Source organism: Pipistrellus hanaki (assembly GCF_964339955.1).
Source record: "Pipistrellus hanaki genome assembly, chromosome: 3".
Classification (NCBI taxonomy): Eukaryota; Metazoa; Chordata; class Mammalia; order Chiroptera; family Vespertilionidae; genus Pipistrellus; species Pipistrellus hanaki.
In genome coordinates this window covers 106,725,671-106,751,675 of record NC_140505.1, presented here as the reverse complement: position 1 = coordinate 106,751,675, position 26,005 = coordinate 106,725,671, and the positions used below count along the sequence as shown (strand labels likewise).

Below are 26,005 nucleotides of genomic sequence, written 5' to 3'. Positions count from 1 at the left end.
TCCATCGCTCTCTGTGCGGCAGGGCGGAGGTCTGGTCGTCGGTGGCCTTGGTGGCTTTGGCCTCCCACTTCCTCTCCTGCCAACTCCCTCCTGTTTCAGGGCTGATCCACAGACGCAGCATGTCTACTGAAAAACCCACCCCTCTCTGTCCCTCCCTCCCAGGGGTCCCAACCCCTGCCCCTGCTACCCCATGGACAGACTGGTGTCTTGGCAAATGCCACCGCCAGCGCAGGGTGTCCACAGGGTAGACTGAGCTGCTGCCTGAGAGCAGGAGAGCCGTATCCCCAAGCTCAAGGCCGTAATAAAAGGTGGACTACAGCTCTGCCCCACCCTGCGGCCCAGGCTCAACCTCTTGAGTGTATGCACTCCAGGTCAGTTCAGGGGCAGCTGGAAGTAGACCATACTCACTCGTGGGATGTTCCGGCTTGGCCCGGCAAAGCTCCTTGCCAAAACTGAGGAGGCAAAAAGCGTAGAGTCAGCATAGCTCACGTGCACAAGGGCCCTGGTGTGGGGAGTCAGTGCTGTGGCCTCAGCTGGAGGGTGAGCTGGAGCCTGGCCCGTGGGTGCAGGGAGAGAGTTACTGCTACTGTCTAGACTCTAGAGCTTGGCTACAGCAGCGTCCCCGTGTGTCTCAGGCACTCTGGTCTCGGACACGCCCTGCTTACACGGTGCTTCCCGGGAGAAGCACCCCTGGGTAAACAGCATCTCCTATTCCCCCACGAGAGAGATCCACAGTGCACAGCAGCACGTAAGGCTCTGAATAGTCCTACAGTCAGGAAACCAAGTCAGTCCTAAGTGCCCCAAACTTACGTAAGCATAGAATCCCTTAGTGTCCTATCTAACCAGTCTGCGGACTAAAGCTCTCTGGAACACCCTTGGAAAAACTGCTAGACATGAGCTTCCCTGAGCCCAGGACAGGGCCTGGCACTGCCTCTTGGGCGGCTCTTGAAGATCCGTTTAGTCCCTGCAGCGAAGAAAACCCCGTGAGGACACAGCCCTGGGGAGGAGCCTGTCAGGGCCTTTCTGACGGTGTGAGCCCCCTGGCCATGGCTGAGAGGCCAGCTCTTAGGCCAAACATTTAAAATTCATACAAGAGTTTGTTGATGGACATCAGTCCTGCAGCTGGAGGGAGGAGTGGGGACCCGGCCAAGTGGCAGGGCCACTCAGAGCCACGCTGGCCCGCACCAGAGCCCGGCTTCAGCCCCCGTCCCCACGACTTCGGCTTCTCCTTTGGTCCATTAGGCCAACTCTGTAGAGCCTCTTGGGTGGTCAGCTAATGGGGGCGACCCTGTCCCTCGTGCAAGGTCTGCTGTGCTCTTGCCAATACCCTCAGGAAGGTAGTTCCAATACCAGCTGAGTTGCCACCCAGCATGGCCCTTCGGTCCTTGGTCCCTCCTTCCCCCGGGCTCGCCTGGCCTGCGAGGTCTCGAGTAAGAGAAATTTGGTCTGGCCGGCGCTCTGGCTCTGCAGAAGGGGGAGGAGCGAGAAGGAGAGGCTGGTTTGGCCTCTGGCTCCAGGCAGCCCCACTTACCCCTGAGACTGCTGGGCAGCCAGGGCCCCGGGCAAGGGCCATTTTACTGTGGAAGGCTGTGGCGGAGATGATCTGGGCGGACGACATAGCAGCCATGCTCTGCAGGGCCTTGTCCTTAGCTGCCTGATCCTGGGGGAAGACAGCGGAGGGGAGGCCTCAGCAGCGGCAAGGCGAGGCAGGGAGGGCCTGTGGTCAGGGAAGCTGTCCCACTGTCCGCGGCCAGAGCCCTGGACTAGGCAGGCCCCCAGGGAACAGGCATATGTTCTTGCAAAGCTATTACTTTGCTTTGTGACTCTGAGCAAGTCACGTGGTTCCTCAGATCAGTTTCTTCATCTCTCAAAGAGGCACAATACTTGTCCTGCTTATGTGACAAGCACGTAAAGAGACTCTGAAGACCATTGGCTAGACCATATATTTCCATTTACTACCACGGACATGAGAACAGGGACCTTCTATTTATTTACTTATTTTTCAGACTAAAAAACAAATTTTTATTGAAGTATAGGTGGCATACAATAGTGTATTAATTTCAGATGTACAAAATAATGACTTAACACATACCTTACAATATGATCTCCACACTAAGTCTAGTAACCATCCGACATGATGCGAAGTTATCACAGTATTACTGACTGTATTCCTGGGCTGCACATTACACCCCTGTGGTTCATCTATTTTATAACTGCAAGTTTGTACTACTTATTCCCCCTCACCTTTTCCACCCTCTCCCCTCCCTTCTGGCGACCACAAGCTGAGAACAGGAACCTTTCAGTTCTTGCTCATCCCCACCCCACTGGTGGCTGGGGCAGCCTGGCTCACAGCAGATGACACATAATTCTGTCGGATCCCCTTTGGGTGAGCAGGGGGTCGTCCTTGGCTGTTTGGAGGCACGGACAACCTCCTGGGACCCCACCTGTCTCAATCCTGCCCTGTGGGGGCCCCAGCACTCCCTGCTTTTTATAGTCAGGATGTACCATAACTACTGGCTGTCTGCCCTCCGTGGGTCCAACCTGAAGAACAGATTCCCCTGCACAGGCTTGCTCTCCCCCACACCACTTAGATAAGCACATAGGACACTGCTAACAATACTAACAGTACTAATAATGCTTTTTACCTCACCTGAGGGTGTGCTTATTGGATACTGCTTTGCCTAACCCTGTCATTTACACATGGGGAGACTGGCTGGGGCTCAGGAAGCGGCAGTGATTCACCTAAGCTCATGCAGCACAAGGCAGAGTGAGGCCAGACCAAGCCTGGAACCCGGAGGCTGTCTGCCTGACCTTGCTCTGAAACCCCTCTGAGAGTCTGATGAAATCCTCAGGCCACTTTCCACATAAGAGTGAAAATCTGCATATTGTTTAAGGGGCTCATGGTTCCCTGATGTTTGCCTAGTGGTTGTCCCTGGGCCCCAAGTTAGAGTCTGTGGACAAGGAGAGCAATTCCTCTAAGCAAATGTGAGCCGCACAGCCAGGCCCAATGAACTACAAGTTCCCCTCAGTGACTCTAAACAGAACACTGGAAAGTCTGTTCCCGACTCTGGTCCCCGCCCAGGGTCCCAGTGAGTCAGAGGCAGTCCAGAGGGGGGCACGAGGGGCAAGCTGGGCTCCAGGACCCTGAGGATGGCCTGGAGGGGCATGTGCCAGCCTGAGAGGGAGGCATGAACAGCTGAGGCCCAGCCAGCTGTCCGGGGACAGAGCGGGTGGGAACAGCTGGGCTGCTGGCAGGAGGAAAAAGCTTAGAAGCGGGAGGGTGTGGCTCCCTAGGCGTCCTCACCCACTCATTCAGAACCTCCAGAGTAGGATTGTGAACCACTGGGCCACACAGGACCTTCAAGGTCATCTAGTCCAGGGCTTTTAATTTGGGGTTCAAGAGCCATGGGCATGAGAGGTGAATAGAAGGAGGGAGTCTCTGGCCTCTGATCTGTTCCTCACCAGCCTAGTGTTGACCCAAGTAGTTCCTTTAATAACAAATTGGGGTGATATTTGTTTGGGGGAAACAAAACTAAAGGGACTTATACTGCTTTACAAAAATTGTTTGTAAACTGCTGGTCTTAGTCCAGTGGTCGGCAAATCGTGGCCTTTGGTCCCTTGAGTGTGGCTCTACCAAAAATACCACGTGTGGGCGCGCACATACAGTGCGATTGAAACTTCATGGCCCATGCGCAGAAGTTGGTTTTTGGCTCTCAAAAGAGATTTCAATCGTTGCACTGTTGATATTTGTCTCTGTTGACTAATGAGTTTGCCGACCACTGTCTTAGTCTAATGCCCCCAAATGTTATTAGCTCTTCTTACCAAGTGGCTGGAGAGACTTAACACCTCCATGCAATGCTTCCTTCAAAAGGGCCCCCTGGCCAGGGTCCGAGAGGCCTGGGTCCTGAGGGGAGCAGGGCCGCCCCGAAGGGAATGCTGCCAGCAGCTGGCCCTCCAGAGAACAGTCACCTGTCACTCAAGGAGGGGCTGATCCAGGAAGGGGAAGGAACTGCCAGTCCCGGAGAGCAGGGCGTGGGAAGGAATTCCACCTGCTCCCACAGCAGCATCCGAACCGCCCACAGCAATGCCTCCCATGCCTGACCACCCTGGAGGCGCCAGCTGATGGCACCAGCCAGGGGGCTCCAGGAGGCTTCTGGGAGTGGGGTCTGGAGGGTGTTCCGCTGTGATCTGGTGAGGGCACTGCCCCCGGGGCAAGGGGGACACAGCAGGAGACTGACCTGTGGCCCCAGGACACTGTGGAGCCCTGTAGTCACACAGGTGGCTCTAAGGTCAAGTGCCTCTCCTTGTGTGGACAGGAGAGGTTACAGGCTGAACCCCACTCTCCCCAATACCAAGAAGCATGCTGGCTCCATACACAAGCACCCAGCCCCGAAACACAAAGGGAAGCCTTTTCCTGCTGGAAAAAGAGCCCCAACTTCCCAAAACGGCTCCATCTGTGCCCTAGGTCCTTCCCCCCACAGCTGCCACGGGCCTTACCTTTAGCTTGGCCTGGATCTCACGGGCTTTGCGGCGAGCCAGCACCTGGATGTGGCTGGAGACCTATGGCAAGAAGAGAAGGCTCCTGACCCTACGTCCCAGACAGCCTGGCTCCCAGCCTGGGCCCTGACCCTCAGCCCTCCACGGGCCTCCATCCACTTCTGTGGACTAAAGGAGTGAATGGACGTGTGCGTGAATGAAAGAAAGGGTCCGCCAATAAGGGGCCCTCAGTCGTCTAATAAATAAATAAAAACTGGGCAATAAATAAACGTGCAGCTCCAGGGCTTTGCTTTCTATTCTCTGCTGTCTTGGAGAAGGGTGGGGAGGGGGATGCTGACTCCCCAGGAAAACGAGGGACAGCAGCAGGGGCGGCAGGGAAAATGAACTGTCCGTGGCACACCAAAAAGAGACAACCCATCCAAGCCGGTCCCGCAGAGAGCCCACACTTAGTCCTGAGGAGGACCTGGCCCACCTTGGGGGCAGGCTGGTGCCGGGGTGCCTGCCCGAGGACCCATACCCGTCTCCCAGGGCCCACCTGCTTCCTGGTGCGGGTCTTCCCGGTCCGGATCTTGATGTAACGAGCAATCAGCTCATTCCGACCTGTGGAAATGAAAGAGCCTTCAGTGGGAGGAGAGGGACCAAAGGCAGGCTAATGAGAGGATCTGAGAGGTCCCTTCCGGCACCCTCTGCCCACCGTGAGTGGGCACCTGGGGTGAGGACTATGCGAATTCACTCTTGCCATCCTTGGATCCCAGGGATCTCCCAGCAGCAAGAGGAAGCTGAGGCCTTGCTGGTGGGCTGGTCACCTGAGAACGAGGCGGTGCCAGGGCCATGGCCTCCCGCTGGACACACAGGTTGAGGCGCCCTCTCAGAGCCTCCTCCTTATCATGTGGCCACCTCCTCCCCTCTGCCCATGACAGCCGGACAGCTGCCTCTCAGCTCCCACTTCTCCTGGGCCTTCTGAGCACTTGAGAGGCTGCAAGGAAGTGCCTGGGCCTTCGCCTTTTCCCTGTGCAACTCCCCCAGGCCCTACCACCCCCACAAACGCACAGGCCCTTACAAGATGTCCTGTCTGTGTGAAGCAGGGAGCATGGGAACACAAGTGCTGACACCCTGACTATCCCCAGAGGAGGTCTGAGGCCCTTAACCCAGATAAACAAACCCAGGCCAACCACTCTTCCGCTCCATGGCTCTGAGACCAGGCAAAACAGGTCTCCATCCTAGAGGCTGACGCTATGTCAGAGACCCAGGAAGAGTGCCCTCTTATCGTAGATGAGATTATGAAAAGGGGTCCCTGAGTCAAAGAGCTCACCACCTAGCTGGGGAGAGACATGTGTCCACACAACAACTCCAGCTCGCGCTACGGACAGGCACCAGGCAGTGTGCTCTGAGAACTGTTCTCAGTGTGCTCTGGGAACAGTTCAGGCTGGGTGGTCAGGTGAGCGTTCAGCTGGATTAGACCATAAAGAAGGGCATTGGGTTGGAGAGAGGGAGGGAGAAAGGGTTTGGGCCAGAAGGCCCAGCCGCCAGCCTGCCCTGACCTTCTGGGCTCGCCAAGCCTGGAGGGCTGTGGCCATGAGTAAGGAAGCCGCTGGTGTAGGGGCGGCAGGACGAGTGGGCTACCCGCCACCTGGGTTGTAAAAAGAGAGCTCAGCCAAGGCCACGCTGCCCGCCCCCCCTGACCTTTCTGCACTGCCAAGGCTGAATTAAGAGGCCACCCTCAGGAGGTCTCGTCTGCCAGAACTTGCTGGCCTGGAGCACTGGTCTGTCTGTCAGGGGAAGGGGGAAGGGAAGAACCAGACCCTGGGGACACCACCCTGTGGGCTGGGCTGTGCCTAAAACCAAGATCCAGCAAGATGCCTCTTCTCGAAGCTTCCCAGGGCAAGGGGTTCCACAGGCTCCTGGGACAGTCCAGCGAGCGTCCACCCCATGTCTCACTAGAGCAGTGTTTCCCAAACTTCTCTCATGATGAGAATCACCTGGTGGAGTTGTTAAAACACAGATTCCTGAATCCCAACTAAGAAGTGCTAAACTAGAATTTTTGAGAACATATAGGTAAAATTGCATACCTAACTTAGTGCTCTGTATATAAAATCTGTCTTAGAGCACTAGTTAAGTATACAATTTTACCTATATGTTCCCAAAAATTCTAGTTTAGCACTTCTTAGTTGGGATTCAGGAATCTGTGTTTTAACAACTCCACCAGGTGATTCTCATCATGAGAGAAGTTTGGGAAACACTGCACTAGAGACACTCCTGCTGCAGTCAGAAATGCTTTTTTTCACTGGCAAGAGAGCTAAGTCATCACACGAGCGACTGAAAACGGGCCACAGAACCAGGAGCTGGGAGCCAGGCTCCACCCCAGAAGCTCCACACAGGAGCTATGGGACCTCCACACGTCGGTTCCTCTGACCTTCGCCTGCCTTCTCTCTTTAAGTCCAGGCCCTTTAAAGGACTTCCCACCAGATTTTCCAACCACATTTTTACAGACTTGGGAAACTGACGTTTACATTGGCTTAATGGAGCTCTCTATAGCTCAGTTCCCTTTTCTGTAAAACAAATGTAAAATGCCCCAGGCCCCTGTCAGCAGTCTAGTTCAGAGACCAGTCCAGGGGTAAGGAAAAGAGTGAGGCAGAGAGAAGGTTCCCGAGAGTCCGGAGGTTAGCTGCGGTGCTGAAGGGTGTGGTGTTGAGAAGAAGCTGGAGTCTTGGGGTTGGTGGGAAGCTGGGGGGACGGGGAAGGCAGGGGGTACCAGCTTGGAGGCCATCTGGATATAGTTCTAGCGCTGCTTCTCTAGCCCACACCTCGTACACAGGGAGCAAGCTTATCAATTCTCCGTCTATCTTTTCCTGTTAAATTCCCAACACCTCAAAGGAAGGGGCCACATCTCCATTCAGGTCTACATCTCCAATACCTGGCACATATTTGTCAAATGGATGAAGAGATGAGTCCACTAGTGCAGTGGTCAGCAAACTGAGGCTCGAGAGTCACATGTGGCTCTTTGGCTTCTTGAGTGTGGCTCTTCCACAAAATACCATGGCCTGGGTGAATCTATTTTGAAGAAGTGGCGTTAGAAGAAGTTTAAGTTTTAAAAACTTGGCTCTCAAAAGAAATTTCAATCGTTGTACTGTTGATATTTGGCTCTGTTGACTAATGAGTTTGTCGACCACTGCACTAGGGAATCCGGATGGCTCTATCTGAAGATAACTGTATCTAGAATCCAGCCACTTCTCATACCTCACCCTGCAGGGTCCAGTGCCCGCCTCTTCCTGCCCACTTTATGGCATGGACTGTGATGAAAGCTTCTACTTGAATTCCCTGATCCCAGTCTATTCTCAACACAGTGGCCAGGGGTCCTGAGGCTCAAACACCCTCCAGTGGCCTCCCATCTCCCTCAGATTAAAAGTTTGTAACCCCCTACAATGTCCTGGAAGCGCCCACAGGATGTGTCCATTTGGTCCCCAGCTCAGCCCCTCTCTGATATCATGCCACTCACCATCGGGTCTCCTCGCTGTTCCTGGAACATGCCAGGCCCACGCCCACCTCAGGGCCTTTGTGCATCCTGTACTCTGTCCCAGAAACCCACAGGTCCTTGATGGCTTCTTTGCTCAGATGCCACTGTCTTGGGGACATCTTCCCTGGACACCCCACTGAAAGCTGAGATCACCTCCTGCTCACCCTTTATGCTCCAGGTTTCACTAATCTCCACAGCACCTTCTAACATAGCACGTGATCAATATACTCATGTAGAGCACTGTCCATCCCCACTCCCATGGAGGAAAGCTTCTAGTGTGGAGAGGGGCCACAGTGTTTGGACAGGTTCAAGTCTGGGACTAATGAGAGAGCATGATCCTCTCAAGGCAAAGCCATGTGCAAATCCCAGCACAATTATAGCCAAAGGCTAAAGGTGTAAGCTTGACCTTCTGGTAGGAACCTGTGGTCCCATGTGGTTAAGTGATATAGGCTGCAGGAGGTGCAGCAAGCAAACAAAGCTTGATCAGGTGCATGCAATTGAGTAGATTTGAAACCTGTGAGAACATTGTAAACATCTTGACCACGCCCTTACTTTGCCTCTCAGAATCTACTAGCTAAAAAATATATATTTTATTGATTTTTTAGAGAGGAAGAGAGAGGGGTAGAGAGTTAGAAACATCGGTGAGAGAGAAACACAGATCAGCTGCCTGCTGCACACCCCCCACTGGGGATGTGCCCGCAACCCAAGGTACATGGCCTTGACTGGAATCAAACCCGGGACCCTTCAGTCCGAAGGCCAACGCTCTATCCACTGAGCCAAACCGGTTTCGGCAGAATCTACTAGCTATAAAATAAAGACTCGGCTTGCAGGCTGTGGCACTGTCTCTCAATCAGAGAGGGCAGCGTCCCACCTAGTCCCAGTTTTCTTCTCTGGTCTGTCTTTTCTAATCCTTCCCCGCCCCTTCCCCCCTCAGGTTCACCCATGGCTGTGGTGAGTGAGGCACACTCCTAGAACAGGAATTTTTGTCTGTTTATTTCCTTATTTATACTTTACACCAACCATGTCAAACTTTACACCAACCATTGTGGAGGCCCACAATGAATATTTTTGTGGCCCAGCCAACATAATGGTATGTAAGAAACATTTTAATTAAAATTTTGTAACTTAATTTTTACAATATCCTGTTATACATAATTATTAATAACAAACTACAATGTTTGCTCATGACTGATTACTATAATCATGTTGCATTCATTTCCCTTACGCGCAAGCTCACCATTTCTCTCCTCTAATACTAGCAGCAAAGATCTTAGCAACCAATTGCCACTTCATTGTACTGACTTGTTTGGTGTGTGCAACAGGAAATATTTTGCTTTCAGAGTACAAGAAAAATAAGTTTATTTACTTTATGCTTATTAATTTGTGCAGTTATTCTAGTAAGTTAATGTTCAAGAAAAAAATATTAATTTTATTAAAATGTCTATTATTTGGCCAGGCAGGGAGCGGACAGGCCCGGAGCGACCGGACCCGGAGCAGGCAGGCCCAGAGCAGCCAGGTCGGGAGCAGCCAGGCCCAGAGCAGCAGCAACCAAGCCCAGAGCAGCCAGGTCGGGAGCAGCCCGGACGGAGCAGCAGGGCCCAGAGCAGCCGGGTCGGGAGCAGCCAGGCCTGGAGCAGCAGCAGCCAGGCCGGGAGCGGCAGTGGCCAGACCTGGAGCAGCTGGTTGTGGAGCGGACCAGAGCAACAGAGGCCAAGCTTGGAGCAGCCAGGCCCGGAACAGCTTGCTCCTCGCCCGCCCACGCCCCAGGGCTGCCTCTCAGACATGGCTGGAAACTTTTTATTTATTTATTATTTATTTTTATTTTATTAAATCAATCTTTATTGTTCATATTATTACAAAGGTTCCTCATTTCTTCCCCCTTCCATCAGGTTCCCACCCCATTCTCCGCCCCCTCCCCAACCCCCCATTGTCCTCATCCATAGGTGCACAATTTATGTTCAGTCTCTTCCTCCCTCCCTTTCCCAAGAACAGACAGTCCACTCCCCTCCCATACTACTACAATGAACCGCTATTATTGTTCATCAGGTTTTTCAATCTCCTTTTGTTGTTGTTGTTGTTGTTTTAATTAATAAACTTTTACACTTCTAAGAATAAATTTTAAAATCTAATAATTTTAAACCTTGTTTTTTTTCAGCCCTGGGAATTGAGAGCAAACTTGTTTACATGTAAACTTGCCCTTAGGCTATCAAAAGGTATATGGCTGGAAACTTTTGGGGGAACTTGAGGGTCTGCTGAATCAAGTGATGAAGGCTTAGATCTGGATGTGTTGAGTTAGTATAGCGCTGGGGTGTTGATCTGTGAGTGCCTTGTGTGGGGTCTGGATGAGGTTGGTTGACCTATTTGGAAATGTCTTTTGTGTGAAGTGTATCCTTGGGCATGTGGAGGTATTATTGATTTGAGAAAATGCTAAGTAACTGATTTACTATCTGAAAAATTTTAAGTTCTGAAAGTTTAAGGTCTCTTGCCAAAAAGAGGTTTTAAAGCTAACACCCTAATTTATTATTATTATTATTATTATTTAATATATTTTATTGATTTTTTTTGCCCCCCTCCCTCCCATTCATACATACCCTCCCTCCCCAGAGTTTTATGTCCATTGGTTGTACTTATATGCATGTACACAAGTCCTTCGGTTGATCTATTATCTCCCCCAGATCTCCCTACTCTCCCCACTGTAATTTGACAGTCTGCCTGTTGCTTTACTGTCTCTATATCTGTCTCTTGGTTCATCAGTTTATAATGTTCTTTATCATCCACAAATGAGTGAGGTCATGTGGTGTTTCTCTTTCATTGATTGGCTTATTTCACTCAGCATGATGTTCTCCAATTCCATCCAGGTTGCTGCAAATGATGAGAATTCCTTCTTTTTTTATGGCAGCATAGTATTCCATTGTGTAGATGTACCAAAGTTTTTTGATCCAATCATCTGTTGACGGGCACCTAGGCTGTTTCCAAATTCTGGCTATTGTAGATTGTGCTGCTATGAACATAGGGGTGCATATATCCTTTCTGATTGGTGTTTCTAGTTTCTTGGGATATATTCCTAGAAGTGGGATTACTGGGTCAAATGGGAGTTCCATTTTCAGTTTTTTGAGGAAACTCCACACTGTTCTCCACAGTGGTTGCACCAGTCTGCATTCCCACCAGCAGTGCACGAGGGTTCCTTTTTCTCCGCAACCTCATCAACACTTGTCGTTTGTTGATTTGTTTATGTTGGCCATTCTGACAAGTGAGATGGTACCTCATTGTTGTTTTGATTTGCACCTCTCGGACAATTAGTGACTTTGAGCATGTTTTCATGTGCCTTTTGGCCTTCCTTCTGTCTTCTTTTGAAAATATTCTATTTAGGTCCATTGCCCATTTTTTAATTGGATCATTCATCTTCCTTTTATTTAGTTGTATCAGCTGTCTGTAAATGTTGGAGATTAAACCTTTATCAGTGGTATTATTTGCAAATATGTTCTCCCATGCCGTGGGCTTTCTTGTTGTTTTGTTGATGGTTTCTTTTGCTGTAAAAAAGCTTTTTATTTTGATGTAGTCCCATTTATTTATTTTCTCTTTAGCTTCCATTGCCCTAGGGGCAGTATCAGTGAAGAAGTTCTTTTGGCATACTCTGAGATTTTGCTGCTGGTGGATGCTTCTAGTATTTTTATGGTTTCCCGTCTGATGTTTAAGTCCTGTATCCATTTTGAGTTTATTTTTGTGAATGGCTAACACCCTAATTTTAATGGAGAAAGGGGAGGACAAGCCCTTCCCACCCAGAACAGGTTATCCAATTCCAACCAGCAGTTATCTTTAAACAATGTGTTCATTTACATTTGAATGGCTACACCTTTTGATAACCTAAGGGCAAGTTTACATGTAAACAAGTTTGTTTCTCAATTCCCAGGACAGAAAAAAAACAAGGTTTAAAACTATTAGATTTTAAAATTTATTCTTAGAAGTGTAAAAGTTTATTAATAATAATAATAAAAAAAAAGGAGATTGAAAAACCTGATGAACAATATTAGCTGTTGATTGTAGTAGAGTCGGCGATATGGGAGGGGAGTGGACTGACTGTTCTCTGGGAAAGGGGGAGTGGTGGATGCGGGAAGAGACTGAATATAAACTGCACTTATGGATGAGGACAATGGGGGATGGGAAAGGGGCGGAGGGTGGGGTGGGAACCTGGTGGAGGGAGGAAGAAATGAGGAACCTTTGTAATAATATGAATAATAAAGATTGATTTAAAAATAAATAAACAAATAAATAAATAAATTTGGAAATTAAAAAAAAATAATAAAATGTCTATTATTTTATGTTAACGATTACTCATTTATTTCAGCCCTTTGTATTCAGCATGTCTCTATCGAAATAAAGCTACGTTTCTATGAAAATTGAAGCTTTTTGTGTGTGTGTGGTTCATGTAAACTTAAACCTTGTTTATTTGGCTTGTGTTAGCCTTTGAGTTTGACGTGCTTGCTCTACACCTAGAGACTGCCTGCACATAGCAGTCTCCCAATAAATGTTTGTTAAATGAATGACAAGAGAAGATGTGGGATGTTGGTTAGATGTCCCATAAAGTGCTTTAGCTTCTAAGGGAAAGGTTCGAGTTAAATAAACAAAATGACCCTTTATAGTCAAACCTCATTTCTCTAATGTCTTATACAACAAAAACATCTCAGGCAACAAACCAAGGAGAGAATGCTTTAGGTGCTGGGGAAATCAACTATTAGCACAATTTTAGAACACAACGAGGCCATCAAGAGTGCTAATGTTGCTGAGTGTGTGAAAGAAACAATGATCACAGGCAACTGAAGAGGTTGTTGATTTGGATGAAGGGGAAGCAGTTAGCCAGTGACTGCATTTCAGAGAGAGTGATATATGAGCAAGCAAAGATGCTGCATGCTGACACCCCTGGATCGAGTGCTGAATGCGATTCCTTTAAGGCTAAGAGGGGGTGATTGAATAAATTTAAGAATAGAAGTGTTTATTTACAGATTATTATTGTATATAAGAAAGGTTATAACAGGGAATCATTTGGGGCTCTGGAATGGACTAATTTACAATACATAATTTCTAACTAGTAGCCCTGCACACGAATCTGTGCGCCAGTAGCTTGCTGCTGCCCTCCATTAGCTCTCCGCCCACTGCCCGCCCTCCTGTAACTCTCCCCACCCCCAACACTGTACTCCCCTCATAGCTTGATGCCCTGCCCCTCCTGTAGCTCTCCTCTGCCAGCTTGTAGCTTGCTGCCCCACTCTCCTGCTGACCCGTGATCCGGTCATTACGCAGTCATTACATTTCACAGTGTAACGACCATTTGCATATTACATCTTTATTATATAGGATGGGGGGAAAATGATTTGGTTTTCAAACAAACCACTTCTCGACCAGCCTTCTAGAATGAATTAAGTTTGAGAGCTGAGGTTCCACTGTACTTCTGATTAGCCAGATAGAACTTTCAAAGTGCTTTCTTACTCTGGTCTCAGTTGAGTCTCTCTATACAGGAGCAAATTCAGATTTTGGTGGGGCCTAAAGCATCTAAAAATTGGAAGGCTCTTTTTGAGAAAAAGACCTTAAAATACTAATACAAAATTAAGTTAAGATCATTTTAGATTAAGATGGAGATGTTCACTCTCTTGATGCTGATGGCTGCACAGGTGTATTCATCCGTCAAAACTTATCAAACTGTCCACTTCAGATATGTATAGTTTAATGTACAGCGACTATACATCAACAAAACTACTTTACAAATTAAAAGTAGTTTAGGGACTTGGAAGGGGCCCATGCAAGCATAAGCCTCATTTAACTTCATAGAAAACCCACCTCCCTCCTTACAAAAAAGAATTATACCTGTTTGCCAGAAGAGGAAACAGGTCAAAAAAATCTCACCCAGACCTTCCACCAGCAGGTCTAGGTCTGCCTGCCTGGGTGTGAGTCCTGGCTCAGCCTCTGCACGTGGCACAGAGAAGATGATGCTGAGTGGGAACTCCTGGCCCCCAGAGTGTCTCCTCTGCAGCAGCCCGTGCCCATGCTCATGCCCTTCACAAGGGCTGACACCCTCCAGAATTCCAGGTGACCCGCCTCCTATACAAGGAGCCCCAGAGCATGAAGACGGAGTCCCACTCAGCCCCACAACTACCTCTGACCTCGGCGCAGCGTTCAGGAGCTCTCCTACCGGACAGGCCACCTTGTCCCTGGGCAAGAGGTCAGCAGTGGGGCCAAGGAGCTAACCCCAGGGGTCTAAGTCTGGCTAAGCCGGCTGTAAATGTTTCAGATTGTGTTTCTTCCCTCCCTGTCTCTGGAGCTGCACTCTCCGCTCCCTTTGCAGGCTCATCTGAGACCGCTTCCATCCAGGATCATGCTGCTTGTTGGAAGTAATGCTAGCAGTTGAGAATTCCCTCTTGGGTGGGATTGAAGTGCTGGGTTTCTGTGGGTATAACTGAGCCAAGAGGGACCGAACAGCTTCCTTCCTGCAATCAGAGTTCCTCCAGAGGTCAACCCAGCCAGTTTACTGCCTCCAGGGCAGCTGACATCTAATCCAGGCTTAGTTGCTTTCACCCTTGTAATAATAGTAACAATGATGAACACGTATTGAGCACTTCCATGTGCCAGGTATGTGTGCAAACAAAGGATGCATACTCTAACAGCTTTATCTGCACTTGCCCTTTCAATCTTTACAATAGCTTTATGCAGCTGGGGCTGTCACCTTCCCTTTACAGACAGGGAAGGTGAGGTGCAGAACTTGTTCAAGGTCACAGACCAGCATATGTTTGAGATTCAAACCCATGCAGTCTAGTTCCAGAGTCTCTCTCTTAACTATTGCTCAGCATTACTTCTGTTTAACATGGGATCAAGGTCTATCTCTCGCAGAAGCAGGGGCTGGACCAGGTGACCCCAGACGGTCTGTCTAGCCTAAAGAAGAAACTGAAGCCCATAGAGAGAATGTGATTTATTCAATGTCACAGTTTCTTAGGATCTCAGGGGCCACAAAATATCCATGTGTAAGACTTCACAATTATTCCATTATGACTGCTTTTTCCTATGGATGCCCACCCCTGGCTGGGATGGTAGCTTTCTCTGCAAGACACCATCCTGTTCCTCCTCTCTGTACTGTACTGAACCCCAATTCTCTGGGTCTCTGCTTAAAGTCAATCCTTGGTGATGTCTGACTGCCCCTCACCTGGACCCAGGCCCAAGAGCCTGCCCACCTATTGTCACTCTCTCATGGAGTGTGGTACCCAGAGCTGATGGAAGACAATGGGCTCTAAATAATGTAGACATCAAGAAGCCCACAGAGTCAGTGGTGGCGGCAGAGAGAAGTAGGGAGCATGTACCCTGATGTAGAGCCCTGAAACCAAAGTGAAGACAGAAAGGAAGACAAGAACAATCAGAAACTAGTAGAAAATCCAGGAGTCAGTGGGAGGGAAAGACACCTGTATCCTGACCCAGCTCTGCCGCTAGGTGTAAGACCCCAGGCCTTCTCCCCTCTGGTGGGTGAGAGCGCATGCGAGGGCAGCAGGAGGCCAGCCTAGGCCTTGGTGGAGGCCAGTTGGGCAGCTGGGCATTGCAATGTGGCAGGTGGCTTTGGCCAACCCCAGAGAAGACCTGGGTGGGGCTAGGAAAGACACCCACCAGACTCGGGCCCATCTGTCAGAGGACATGTGTCCAACAATCCCCAGCTCACATCCACGGCCCCACCCTACCAGGGTGGGGACTGCCGATGCAGAAGGGAGCCTTGGCCTCCTCACAGGCTGATGGTAGGGCGTTCAAATGTAGGATCCACAGGTCACACACCCTGCCAACCACCTCAGGCTTTTCCTCAGCCATATATTACCACTAAAATAGCTATCCCACCTGCAAGATCCTGTCTCAGTCATTTCTGTATCTCATTTCCTCTGTATTGACTCGCTTTCTTACAACAGCCCTCCCTTGTCACATATGAAATGGCATAAAGTAAGTAAAGCGCCTGCCACTTGGCAGAAGGTCAGTAAAGAAAGCTATTATTATGCATATAGTGGATAAGGTCCTGTTATTGATGTTATTAGTCTTCAAAACTGGAATAGGCTGAGAACTGGAGGGCAGGAGCCTCACCACCCAAAGATTGCAGACTAGGATGGGAGGAGGCTGGCCCTTCCTCCACAACCAGCCCATCCCCATGTCCAGGGATCAGCTGAAGCCATAAACACCTGCAGAAGGAGGAGGCTATTTGTGGAGAAACTTGTGCCTGAAGCCTGAGAAGGCAGTGATTAGGGCTGACATCTGAGCTAGCACCACCATTGTCCCTGGAGGGCTCTGATGTTTCTGGTGAAATCTTACCCCGGCTTCAAGGCCACCAGCCCAAGAAACTTGCTTGATTCCCACCCAAGTGGGTGTGCCCACTCCTGCCTCCAAGCCCAGATGCATGGGGTCTGCAGCTTTCTCACAGTCCTCATCAAAAGCCACTGAGCTCTGTGTGACTCCCTCAATCAAATGTGAGCTCCTAAGGGCAGACAGGTACCAGTCAGCTCTATACTCAAGTACCGTTCACTGGGCACTTACTACGTGCCCTCATCCCAGGAACAACACTAAAAGGTAGTGTCCTTTCAATAAACATGTGGGAAGAACCTCAACATCATTAATCATTAGGAAAGTGCAAATCAAAACATGAGGCACCACTTCACGCCCAAAGGATGATTATTTAAAAAAAAATGGAAAACAGTAAGTGTTGACAAAGATGTGAAGAAATTGGAACCCTTGTGCATTGCTGGTAGTATGTAAAATAGTGCAGCCACTGTGGAAGATAGTGTGGCAGTTCCTCAAAAAATTAAAGAATTAGCACATGATCCAGCAATTCCACCTCTAGGTATATTACCCAAAAAACTGAATGCAGAAACTCAGATACCTATACACCTATGTTCATTGCAACAGTATTTATAACAGCCAAAAGGTAGAAACACCCAAGTGTCCATCAACAGATAAATGAATAAACAAAATGTGATATATCCTTACAACAGAGGATATAATAAAGAATAGAGAACACAGATGAACATTGAAGATACTGTGCTAAGTGAAATAAGCCCAACCCAAAAGGACAAATATTGCACAATTCTATTTCTATAAAGTACCTAGAATAGTCAAATTCATAAACAGAAAATCAATAGAAGTTACCAGGATGCCCTAGCCAGTTTGGATCAGTGGATTGAGCATCAGCCTGCGGACTAAACGGTCTCGGGTTTGATCTCCAGTAGGGGGCTTGCAGGAGGCAGCTAATCAAACATATCTCTTCAGTGATGTTTCTATCTTTCCCTCTCCCTTCCTCTCTGAAATCAATAAAAATATATTTTAAAAAGAGAGAAGAAGAAGTTACCAGCTGGAGAAGGGAATAGGAATTTAGTGTTTAAGTGTGGAGTTTCTGTTGGGGAGCATGAAAAAGTTCTGGAGACAGATTGTGGTGATGGCAGCTCAACAATGTAAATGTATTTAATGCCATTGAACTTAAAAATTATTAAAATGGTGAAATTTGTCGAAACCGGTTTGGCTCAGTGGATGGAGCATCGGCCTGCAGACTGAAGGGTCCCGGGTTCGATTCCGGTTGCGGGCACATCCCCAGTAGGGGGTGTGCAAGAGGCAGCTGATCGATGATTTCTCTCTCATCGATGTTTCTAACTCTCTGTCCCTCTCTCTTCCTCTCTGTAAAAAATTAATAAAATATATTTTAAAAAATGGTGAAATTTATGTAACATATATTTCCCCACAATAAAATAAACAAACATACCCCCAAAAGGTAGTATCATTATTATCCCCATTTTACAAATGAAGAAACGATGTTGAGAACGCTCAACATACCCCCAAAAGGTAGTATCATTATCATCCCCATTTTACAAATGAAGAAAGGACGTTGAGAACGCTCTGCCCAGCGTCACACTGGCTACTGGAACAGAGAGCGAACTGAAAACTAGGTAACTTCAATGTTCAGGCCTCCAGAAGCACAGGTCCGGGATCTAAGCCAGAAAGGAGAGCATGGAAGGAGCTGGAAACCGAGGGTGATCAAGCAAAGGGCAGGGAAGGATTCAAACGATGTGGCAAGGAGGTGGGTAGTGGAGAAGCTCGGCTGCGGCTCCCTGGACCTGTGTCTTATCATCTCAATGATAAGAGCCCCAATTGGGTCCAGTCCCTTCTCTAAGTCTCATTAGCTGTGTAACAATCCAAAATGAGGATTCCCTTCACCTCCGGTAGTCCGTTATCACAGTGCTTTATCCAGCTCTCCCAAAATCGCCATGCAAAGTCCTGCCTCTGGGCCAATGCTCATTCCCTTCTGTCTGAGCACACACCTCCCTCCTCTACCAGCTCAAGTGCCACTTCCTTCCATTAAAATTACCTTTGGTTTAATGGCTGTGTGCAATGTGTTATTAATTTACTTTCCAAAGATGTTTCTCCTGCCTCTCCCCTTAAACCATGAAATTGTTTAATCCACAGACCTCAGCCCAGCCTGGTTCAGAGTGGTGGGCACGTGTTAAAGAGTAACCGACTGCTGCCAAAACCAGTTTGGCTCAGTGGATAGAGCGTTGGTCTGCAGACTGAAAGGTCCCAGGTTCGATTCCGGTCAAGGGCATGTACATTGGTTGTGGGCACATCCCCAGCGGGTAGTGTGCAGGAGGCAGCTGGTCAATGTATCTCTCTCATCAATGTTTCTAGCTCTCTATCCCTCTCCTTTCTTTTCTGTGAAAAATCAATAAAATATATTTTTAAAAAAAGAAGAAGAAGTAACCGACTGCTAACAGGAATGGGCAGTCTAGACCACAGGCACCTGGTCAGACAGAGGAGAAAGCAAGAAGAGAAGCAGAGAGACATACAGAGAGAGAAGATAGGCAGAAAGATTTAATAGTCTCCGCCAGGAGGGTGAGAGGCATGGGGGTGCTAAAAGGAATGCACAGCCAAAACCAGTTTGGCTCAGTGGATAGAGCGTTGGCCTGCGTCCTGCAGACTGAAAGGTTCCGGGTTCGATTCCGGTCCAGGGCATGTACCTGGGTTGCAGGCACCTCCCCAGTGGGGGGTATGCAGGAGGCAGCTGATTGATGTTTCTCTCTCATCGATGTTTCTAACTCTCTATCCCTCTCCTTTCCTCTCTGTAAAAAATCAATAAAAATATATTAATAAATAAATAAATAAATAAATAGGAATGCACAGAGGAAGACAGAGCCAGCCACAGGCTCTGGCAAGCAGGAGGAAGAAAGCAAGACAGCAGGGCCAGGGCAGAGCTGTTGGAGAGGGAAAGGCAGAGTGCGAGGGCAGATGGAGGAGAGAAGTTGCCCCATGCTCACCTTCCCACACCTGCCCATGGGGCCAGAGGCCAAGGCCTGGCTGAAGGCGGTCAGAATGAGCAGCGTGTGTCAGTGCCAGGGCAAAGGTTACACAGTGACAGGGCAAAAATGAAAGCAGCCGTGAACAGGAGAGGGCTAGCAGCCCTGGCCTGGAAGCAGGTCCACCGTGTGGGAGGCTGGGCTCAGAAATAACAGGCGTTAATCTGTCCTGCGGCTGTGCATGGCATCTGCATGTCTGCCTGGCCGTCGACAGCGTGCTTCTCTGGGCTGCAGGACCAGGGCTGATTGCAGGCCTGCTCCTGTCCTCAGAGTCGGCAGGTCCAGAACCTTCCTCTGAGCACTCCAGAGGCGGTTTGTCCTTCAGCCAAGCCTTCTCCCTGCTGCCTGTTCTCAGCTCCCACCCTGTGCCCCACTGGGTCGCCACCTGGAAAACAGCTGGTGGCCTCCAGATGTGGGGAGTGTAAAGACCAGGGCTCTCAAGGGCGTGGGCACAGGACCCACAAGAGTGGGTCCCCGAAGGGAGAGGAGAAGACAGAGGAGAGCAGCCTCAGTGAGATGTGTCTGAGTCAGATTGGCCCTCTTCCTCGGCCTCCCTGGGGTCCATCCCACACACTGGGCCTGAGCTCAGGGCTATATATACCTCCCAGATGGACGGGAGCCCCTGCCGAGAGCCCGCCCACCAACTCCCTGCGCAGTCCTTCCTTGGCCCAGACCTCATGCCAGGTAAGAAGAGATGAGGATAAGCCTGCGTCTGGACTCCAGCAGGATCTGTACTCACGTAGGACAGGTGCTGTGGTGCTGGGTGAGTCAGCAGCACTGCCGAGCAGCCCCAGCCCGTGCCCAGAGCCTGACCCACCTGGGGCTGGGCTAAGCAGAAAGCTAGGCAGGGGAGAAGACAGGAGCAGGTGGGAGGCTTTGTACAGCCCCTAAAGGCCAGTCAGGGCAATAGGGGAGCACTATATGAGGTAGGAAAACGGAGTTCTAGCCCCAGCTCTCTCGCTTACTACCCGAGATACTCTGGGATAAACTCTGGCCTCTCTGACCTTCTTTCTACATCTGCAAGCAAGGGTTATCATTCCTCCTTCCCTTGAAAACGTTAAAGGGATAACTGATATTAGAGGCCACTGAGTGCTCCTGCCAGCGTAACCACCAGGCTCCTGGGCTCTCTCCTCCTTTCAGGTTAATCTCTGTGCCATCCCCCACCCTGTGGCCTCCTGGTCTTTCTGCAGAGGGGACATCAACATGGCCAGGACAGTTCTCAAACACCCTTTTCACCCTGCTCCACCGCCTTCTCAACAGCTCTCCTCCTGCCAAACAATTCCAACCCAAGGCCTGTCTGAAGTCCACAGACTTGGACTTGACTTGACTAAACCCAGTTGTAGGATTGTAAAGTGAGAATAGAAATATCTACCCATAACAACTAAATAAAACTAAGATCCACTCAAATATCCTTCAATAGATGAACAGATAAACAAAACGTGGTCTATCCACACAATGGAATGTTAGTAAGTAAAACGAGCCAGACACAAAAAGACAAATACTGTGTATGATTCTTCCTATACGAGGTACTAAAGCAGTCATATCCACAGAGAAAGTGGAGTGTGGGGCTGCCAGGGCTGGGGTGAGTGAGGAGTTAATATTTAATGGGCACAGAGGTTCAGGGGGGATGATAATAAAGTTCTGGAGGCAGGTGGTGGTGATGGTTGTACAACAATGGGAATGTACTTCATGCCACTGAACTGCACACTAATGGTTAAAAAGGCAAATACTGTATACTTTTTGCTATACACACAAACAGCTCAGCACCCAGGGTCTGGGGCATCATAGCACTCAAATAAACAAGCGTCTGCTGATTCTGCCACATGCCACCCTCTCCATGGGCCTTCCCAGAGATCTGCAAGCAGCCTCAGCTTGTTCCCTTCGCTCAATGCTTCTCGCACACTTGTTTGCCAAACAATTTGTCCCTTAAAGCACGAAGACGTGTCCTGCGAAGAATCCTGTGTACAAGTCATGGCTTTCCAACCAGGGACCCTGGCAGCTCGCCAGCTAAACTACATGCCCTCCCCACCCCCGCCAACCCCTTACCCTTCTCACCTCAGCTCATGATCAATACCCCCCCACTCTCCGCCAAAGGAGTGGAAAGAGCCTAGGGTCCCAGAGCCTCCGTTGCTCACTAGCTCCATTGGTGACCTATGAAAAGCACCCAATCCTACAACTGGCACCCAATAGGCGCTCCATACATATCAGTCCTCACTTCTATGAAGCTCCCACAGGAGCCAAAAGTCAGAAGCAACAATCAGAAAAGGAGATGGTTAGATAGGAGTGGTACAGGGGGCTGAGCCAGGGCATGGGTGCCCACAAAAGTAAGAGACTAGGAGCCAAGCACAGCCATGAGGAGGGGCGGGTAAGAAGAGATGAGCAGTTTACTGGTGACTGAGGAGAAGGCCTAGTCTAGCTCGAAAGGAGCTTGCTTCCCAACAAGCAAAAGAAAGAGAAGGCCTCAATGTGGCCTTGCGGGGAAGGTGAAAGCATAGAGTAGAAGGGGCTGGGAGAGCTCCATGGCTCCCTGGGCCCGTAAACAACCAGATTTGAGTTTAGTCAGTTGAATTAAGTTGAGTAGTGTCCCCACAAAATTCTTGTCCACCAAGAACCTCAGAATATGACCTTATTAGGAAACAGGGTCTCCACAGATGCAATTAGTTGAGATGAGGTCATACTGGATTAGGGTGGGCCCCGATCCAAGGACTGGTGCCCTTTTAAGAATATGAGAAGACACAGAGACATACACAGAAGGAGCACGGCCATGTGACAACCGAGTCAGAGGTGGGAGCGATGCAGCTATCAGCCACGGAGCAGCAAGGATTGCCAGCAAGCACCGGAAGCCAGGATAGAGGCACGGAGCGCATTCTCCCTCAGGCACTCAAAAGGAACCCGCCCGAGGACACCTGGATTTCACAGGTCTGGCCTCCTGAACGTTGTTTGAAGCCACCTCACTCATGGTAATTTCTTATAGCACCCCTAGCAGACAAACACAGCCCCACAGCTGACAAAGGATCTGTGCTGAGGAGGGAGACCGTGAGAGGAAACCCCCAGGGTGGGCTCCCGGACCAGAGCCAGCTTGTTGGAAGCCAGGGTGGAGCCCTCCGTTCTCAGGGGCGGTGGCCAGTTCCAGAGACCCTCTCAGCTCCGGTGCTTCAAGCTGAGGGTCCGGGGGGCTTTCAATGGGAATGAAAGCCTGGCTTGGGCCTTCCAGCAGCTGCTCAGTTGTTTTAGTTTCCCAAATACCCGTTCTTCCATCCAAAACCAATCCCACGTGGCTGCTGGGCAGAGTTTCTGTATCTGCGTTCTGCATCCTCAGGCGCTCAGGAAGACCGAGCTGACCCCTCCCAGCTGAGGGCCTTTCCTGAGGAAGGCCTGCAGCATGCGGCTGGACTCCCGCCTGGACCGCTCCGCTGCCCTGTCGTCAGCTACATGTGTGGTCACGATACCCACCAGACTGTGAGCGGGGACTAGATCTGCCCACCACACCTGGAACACAGAAGGCTCATGAAGGAGGGCATGAGTCCAGGAAACCTCCGTGACCACCCTTCACAGCCGAGGTGGGGAGCTGGGAGATCAGGCATATGCCTGAGGGATGGCTTGTGGGATGTTTCCAGTATTTTACTCCTTTCCCAAGTCTCCCACTACCCCAGCTCCTCACACTCAAAGGCTTCTCCTCAGATGCCCTCCCATCCCTTGAGAACCCAGCTCAGAAGAAAGCAGTGTCCACTTGTTAGAAGCCCCAAGAGATCATCCCCCTCCCTCACTTGGAGGGAACCCCAAGGTTGCTGCGCCTCATCCCTGCCTAGTTTCTATTTCCAGAGCTGGACCATGAGGTCAGGGGCCTGCTGCCCCACCCAACAGGGTCCTTACCGTACATCTTGCCCTCATCCGACAGGATGATCTTGCGCCGGCCACAGGGTGGGTAGATGGCCAGGGCTTCCTGGAAGCACCGCTCAATGTCCGGGCTCCAAACACCCTCCGCATCGTTGTCGATGGGCTTGTCCAATGCCTGACTGCCCCCAGAGACGTTGCTCCCCTCAGGGGAGTTGGGAGAGCTCCACTCGTTGGAGGTAATGGTGCCGGCCTTGCCCTCCAAGGCTCCGCTTGGAGGAGCGCCTGCTGGACCTGTTTGGGCAGAAACCACAGCATTGGTGGGAGAACGAGGTGGACCATGGGGCGGGGGTACCCAGGGAGTGCCAAGTTCTTCCTTGCCAGGCCACTCACTGCACAGGAACTTGGGAGGGAAAAGTTCGGAGATTCTAGGAGACAGAGTACAATGAAAGGTCTGGGAGGATCAGAGGTCAGATCATCTCCCCTCTATAGACCTCAGCTTCCTACCTGTCAAATGAGCACAATGACCTGGGCACTCTCTGATGGCAGCTCCAAGAACCCAGACAGGGCCGGGAAGTAGGAGACAAGGATGGTCTGGCATTAAATCAATAATGGACAAAAAGGATGAAAAACACTGTGTGCTGCCCAGCCGGTGTGGCTCAGTGGTTGAATGTTGACCTATGAACCAGGAGGTCATAGTTCGATTTTGGTGAGTATACATGCTTGTACATGCTCAATCCCCGGTAGGGAGAAGGGAAGTGGGTGCAGGAGGCAACCAATCAATAATTATCTCGCATCATTGATGTTTCTATCTCTCTCTCCCTCTTCCTTTCTCTCTGAAATCAATTAAAATATATTTAAAAACAAAACAAACACTGTGTGCTGCTGACAGGAATATAAAATGATACAGCCTGTGGGAGGCAATATGGAAGGTCCTCAAAAAATTAAAAACAGAACTATCATGTGATCCAGCAATCCCTCTTCTAGGTATATATATCCAAAAGAATTGAAAGCAGGGTCCTGAAGAGATATCTGTACACTCATGTTTATAGCAGCATTATTCACAATACCCAAGAGGTAGAAGCAACCCAAGTATCCACAGATGGATAATGGATGAACAAAATATGACAATTACATACAATGGGATGTTACTCAGCCTTAAAAAACAGAAGAAAATTCTGTCACATGCCACAACATGGATGAACCTTGAGGACATCATGCTAAGTGAAATAAGTCAGCCATAAAAAGACAAATACAAGTCCACTTATATGGAGTATCTAGAATAGTCAAATCCATGGAGACGGAAAGTAGTATGGTGGTTACCAGGGGCTGGGGAGAGGAGGAGAGTATGGAGTTTCAGTTTTACAAGATGAAAACGTTCTGGAGATCTATTGCACAACAATGTGAATAAACATTTAACACCACTGTGCTATACACTTAAAAATGGTTAATATGTTAAACTTTACGTGTTTTACCACAATTAAAACTTAAAAGTATCCGACCTAATAAAAGAGGAATATTCAAATTAACCATCACTCCACTATACCCACAAGCCACACCCGCCAGCCAATCAGAGCGAGTATGCAAATAAATCCAACCAAGATGGCTACAGCCACAGAGAGCAGGAGGGAGGCTTGGGTTTCCCCAGCAACAAAGGAAGCCAAACTTTCCACCTGCCCTTGCCAGCCTAGGCCTCCACTCAAGGCTAAAAAGTTTCAATTATAGAAGGTAAACAAATCCAAACAGAAATGGCATCAGCCTCTGAGCTGGAAAGAGCCCCCGGCAATGGAAGTAGCAAAGCTTTCCACACACCCTGGCCGACCCAGGCCTCCGCGAAAGCCTACAAAGTTTCAATTATAGAAGGATAATAAACTCCAACAGAAAGGCCACGGAGTGAGCAGGAGGCTTGGCTCCACTCCAGGCTACAAAGTTTCAATTGTAGAAGGTAAATCCCAGATACCAGGGCCTCCTCTTCAGTTGCCTGGGGGCGTGGCTGGCCTGCAAACCACCACAACCTCCTTGCCCAGGCCGCCCCATGCCCCAAGGGAACCCCCACCCTGATCCAGGACACCCTTCAGGGCAAACCAGCTGGCCCCCAGCCGTGCACCAGGCCTCTATCCTATCTAATAAAAGAGTAATATGTAGATTGACTATCACTCCAACACACAAGATGGCTGCCCCTATGTGGTCAAATATCCTGCCCCCATGTGGACACAAGATGGACACCACAAGATGACCAGGAGGGGAGGGCAGTTGGGAGGGACCAGACCTGCAAGGGAGGGCAGTTGGGAGGCACCAGGTATGCAAGGGAGGGCAGTTGGAGGTGATTAACCCTGCAGGGGAGGGCAGTTAGGAGTGACCAGGCTGGCAGAGGAGGGAAGTTGGGGACAAACAGACTGGCAGAGGAGCAGTTAGACATCAATCAGGCTGGCATGAGTGTAGTTAGGGAGTGATCAGGCTGGCAGGCAGAAGTAGTTAGGGGCAATCAGGGAGGCAGTCAGGCAAACAGTTTGGAGCCAGCAATCCAGGGCTGCTCCTGACTGCCACCATTTCTGTTTGGATTTGTTTACCTTCTATAATTAAAACTTTGTAGCCTCGAGTGGAGGCCTAGGCCAGCAAGGGCAGGTGAAAAGCTTGGCTTCCTCTGTTGCAGGGAGCAAACCTAGCCTGTTCTCTTCAGCTCCGTGGCTGCAGCCATTTTTCTTGGGATTTATCTTCTATAATTGAAACTCTGTATCCTTGAGTGGAGGCCTAGGCCTGCCAGGGTGTGAAAAGCTTGGCTACCTCTACTGTGGGGGAAACCCAAGCCTCTCTC

General features: G+C 49.7%; 1 protein-coding gene across 6 annotated transcripts in view; it reads right to left on the bottom strand.

Moving 5' to 3' along the window:
- The window catches only part of TEAD4 (TEA domain transcription factor 4), a 69,438-nt gene that overhangs the window by 17,879 nt on the left and 25,554 nt on the right, over positions 1-26,005 (bottom strand). For 3 of the 6 annotated variants that reach the window (XM_084878444.1, XM_084878442.1, XM_084878443.1), the window contains exons 2-6: positions 23,230-23,484; positions 5,033-5,097; positions 4,498-4,560; positions 1,532-1,660; positions 409-452 (exon numbers count right to left, since the gene is read on the bottom strand). In XM_084878444.1, the coding sequence (XP_084734570.1) occupies positions 409-452; positions 1,532-1,660; positions 4,498-4,560; positions 5,033-5,097; positions 23,230-23,236 (308 nt within the window). In that variant the 5' untranslated portion in view covers positions 23,237-23,484. The remainder of the gene's footprint in view (positions 1-408; positions 453-1,531; positions 1,661-4,497; positions 4,561-5,032; positions 5,098-23,229; positions 23,485-26,005) is intronic. The other 3 variants (XM_084878447.1, XM_084878446.1, XM_084878445.1) reach the window with 1 other exon arrangement.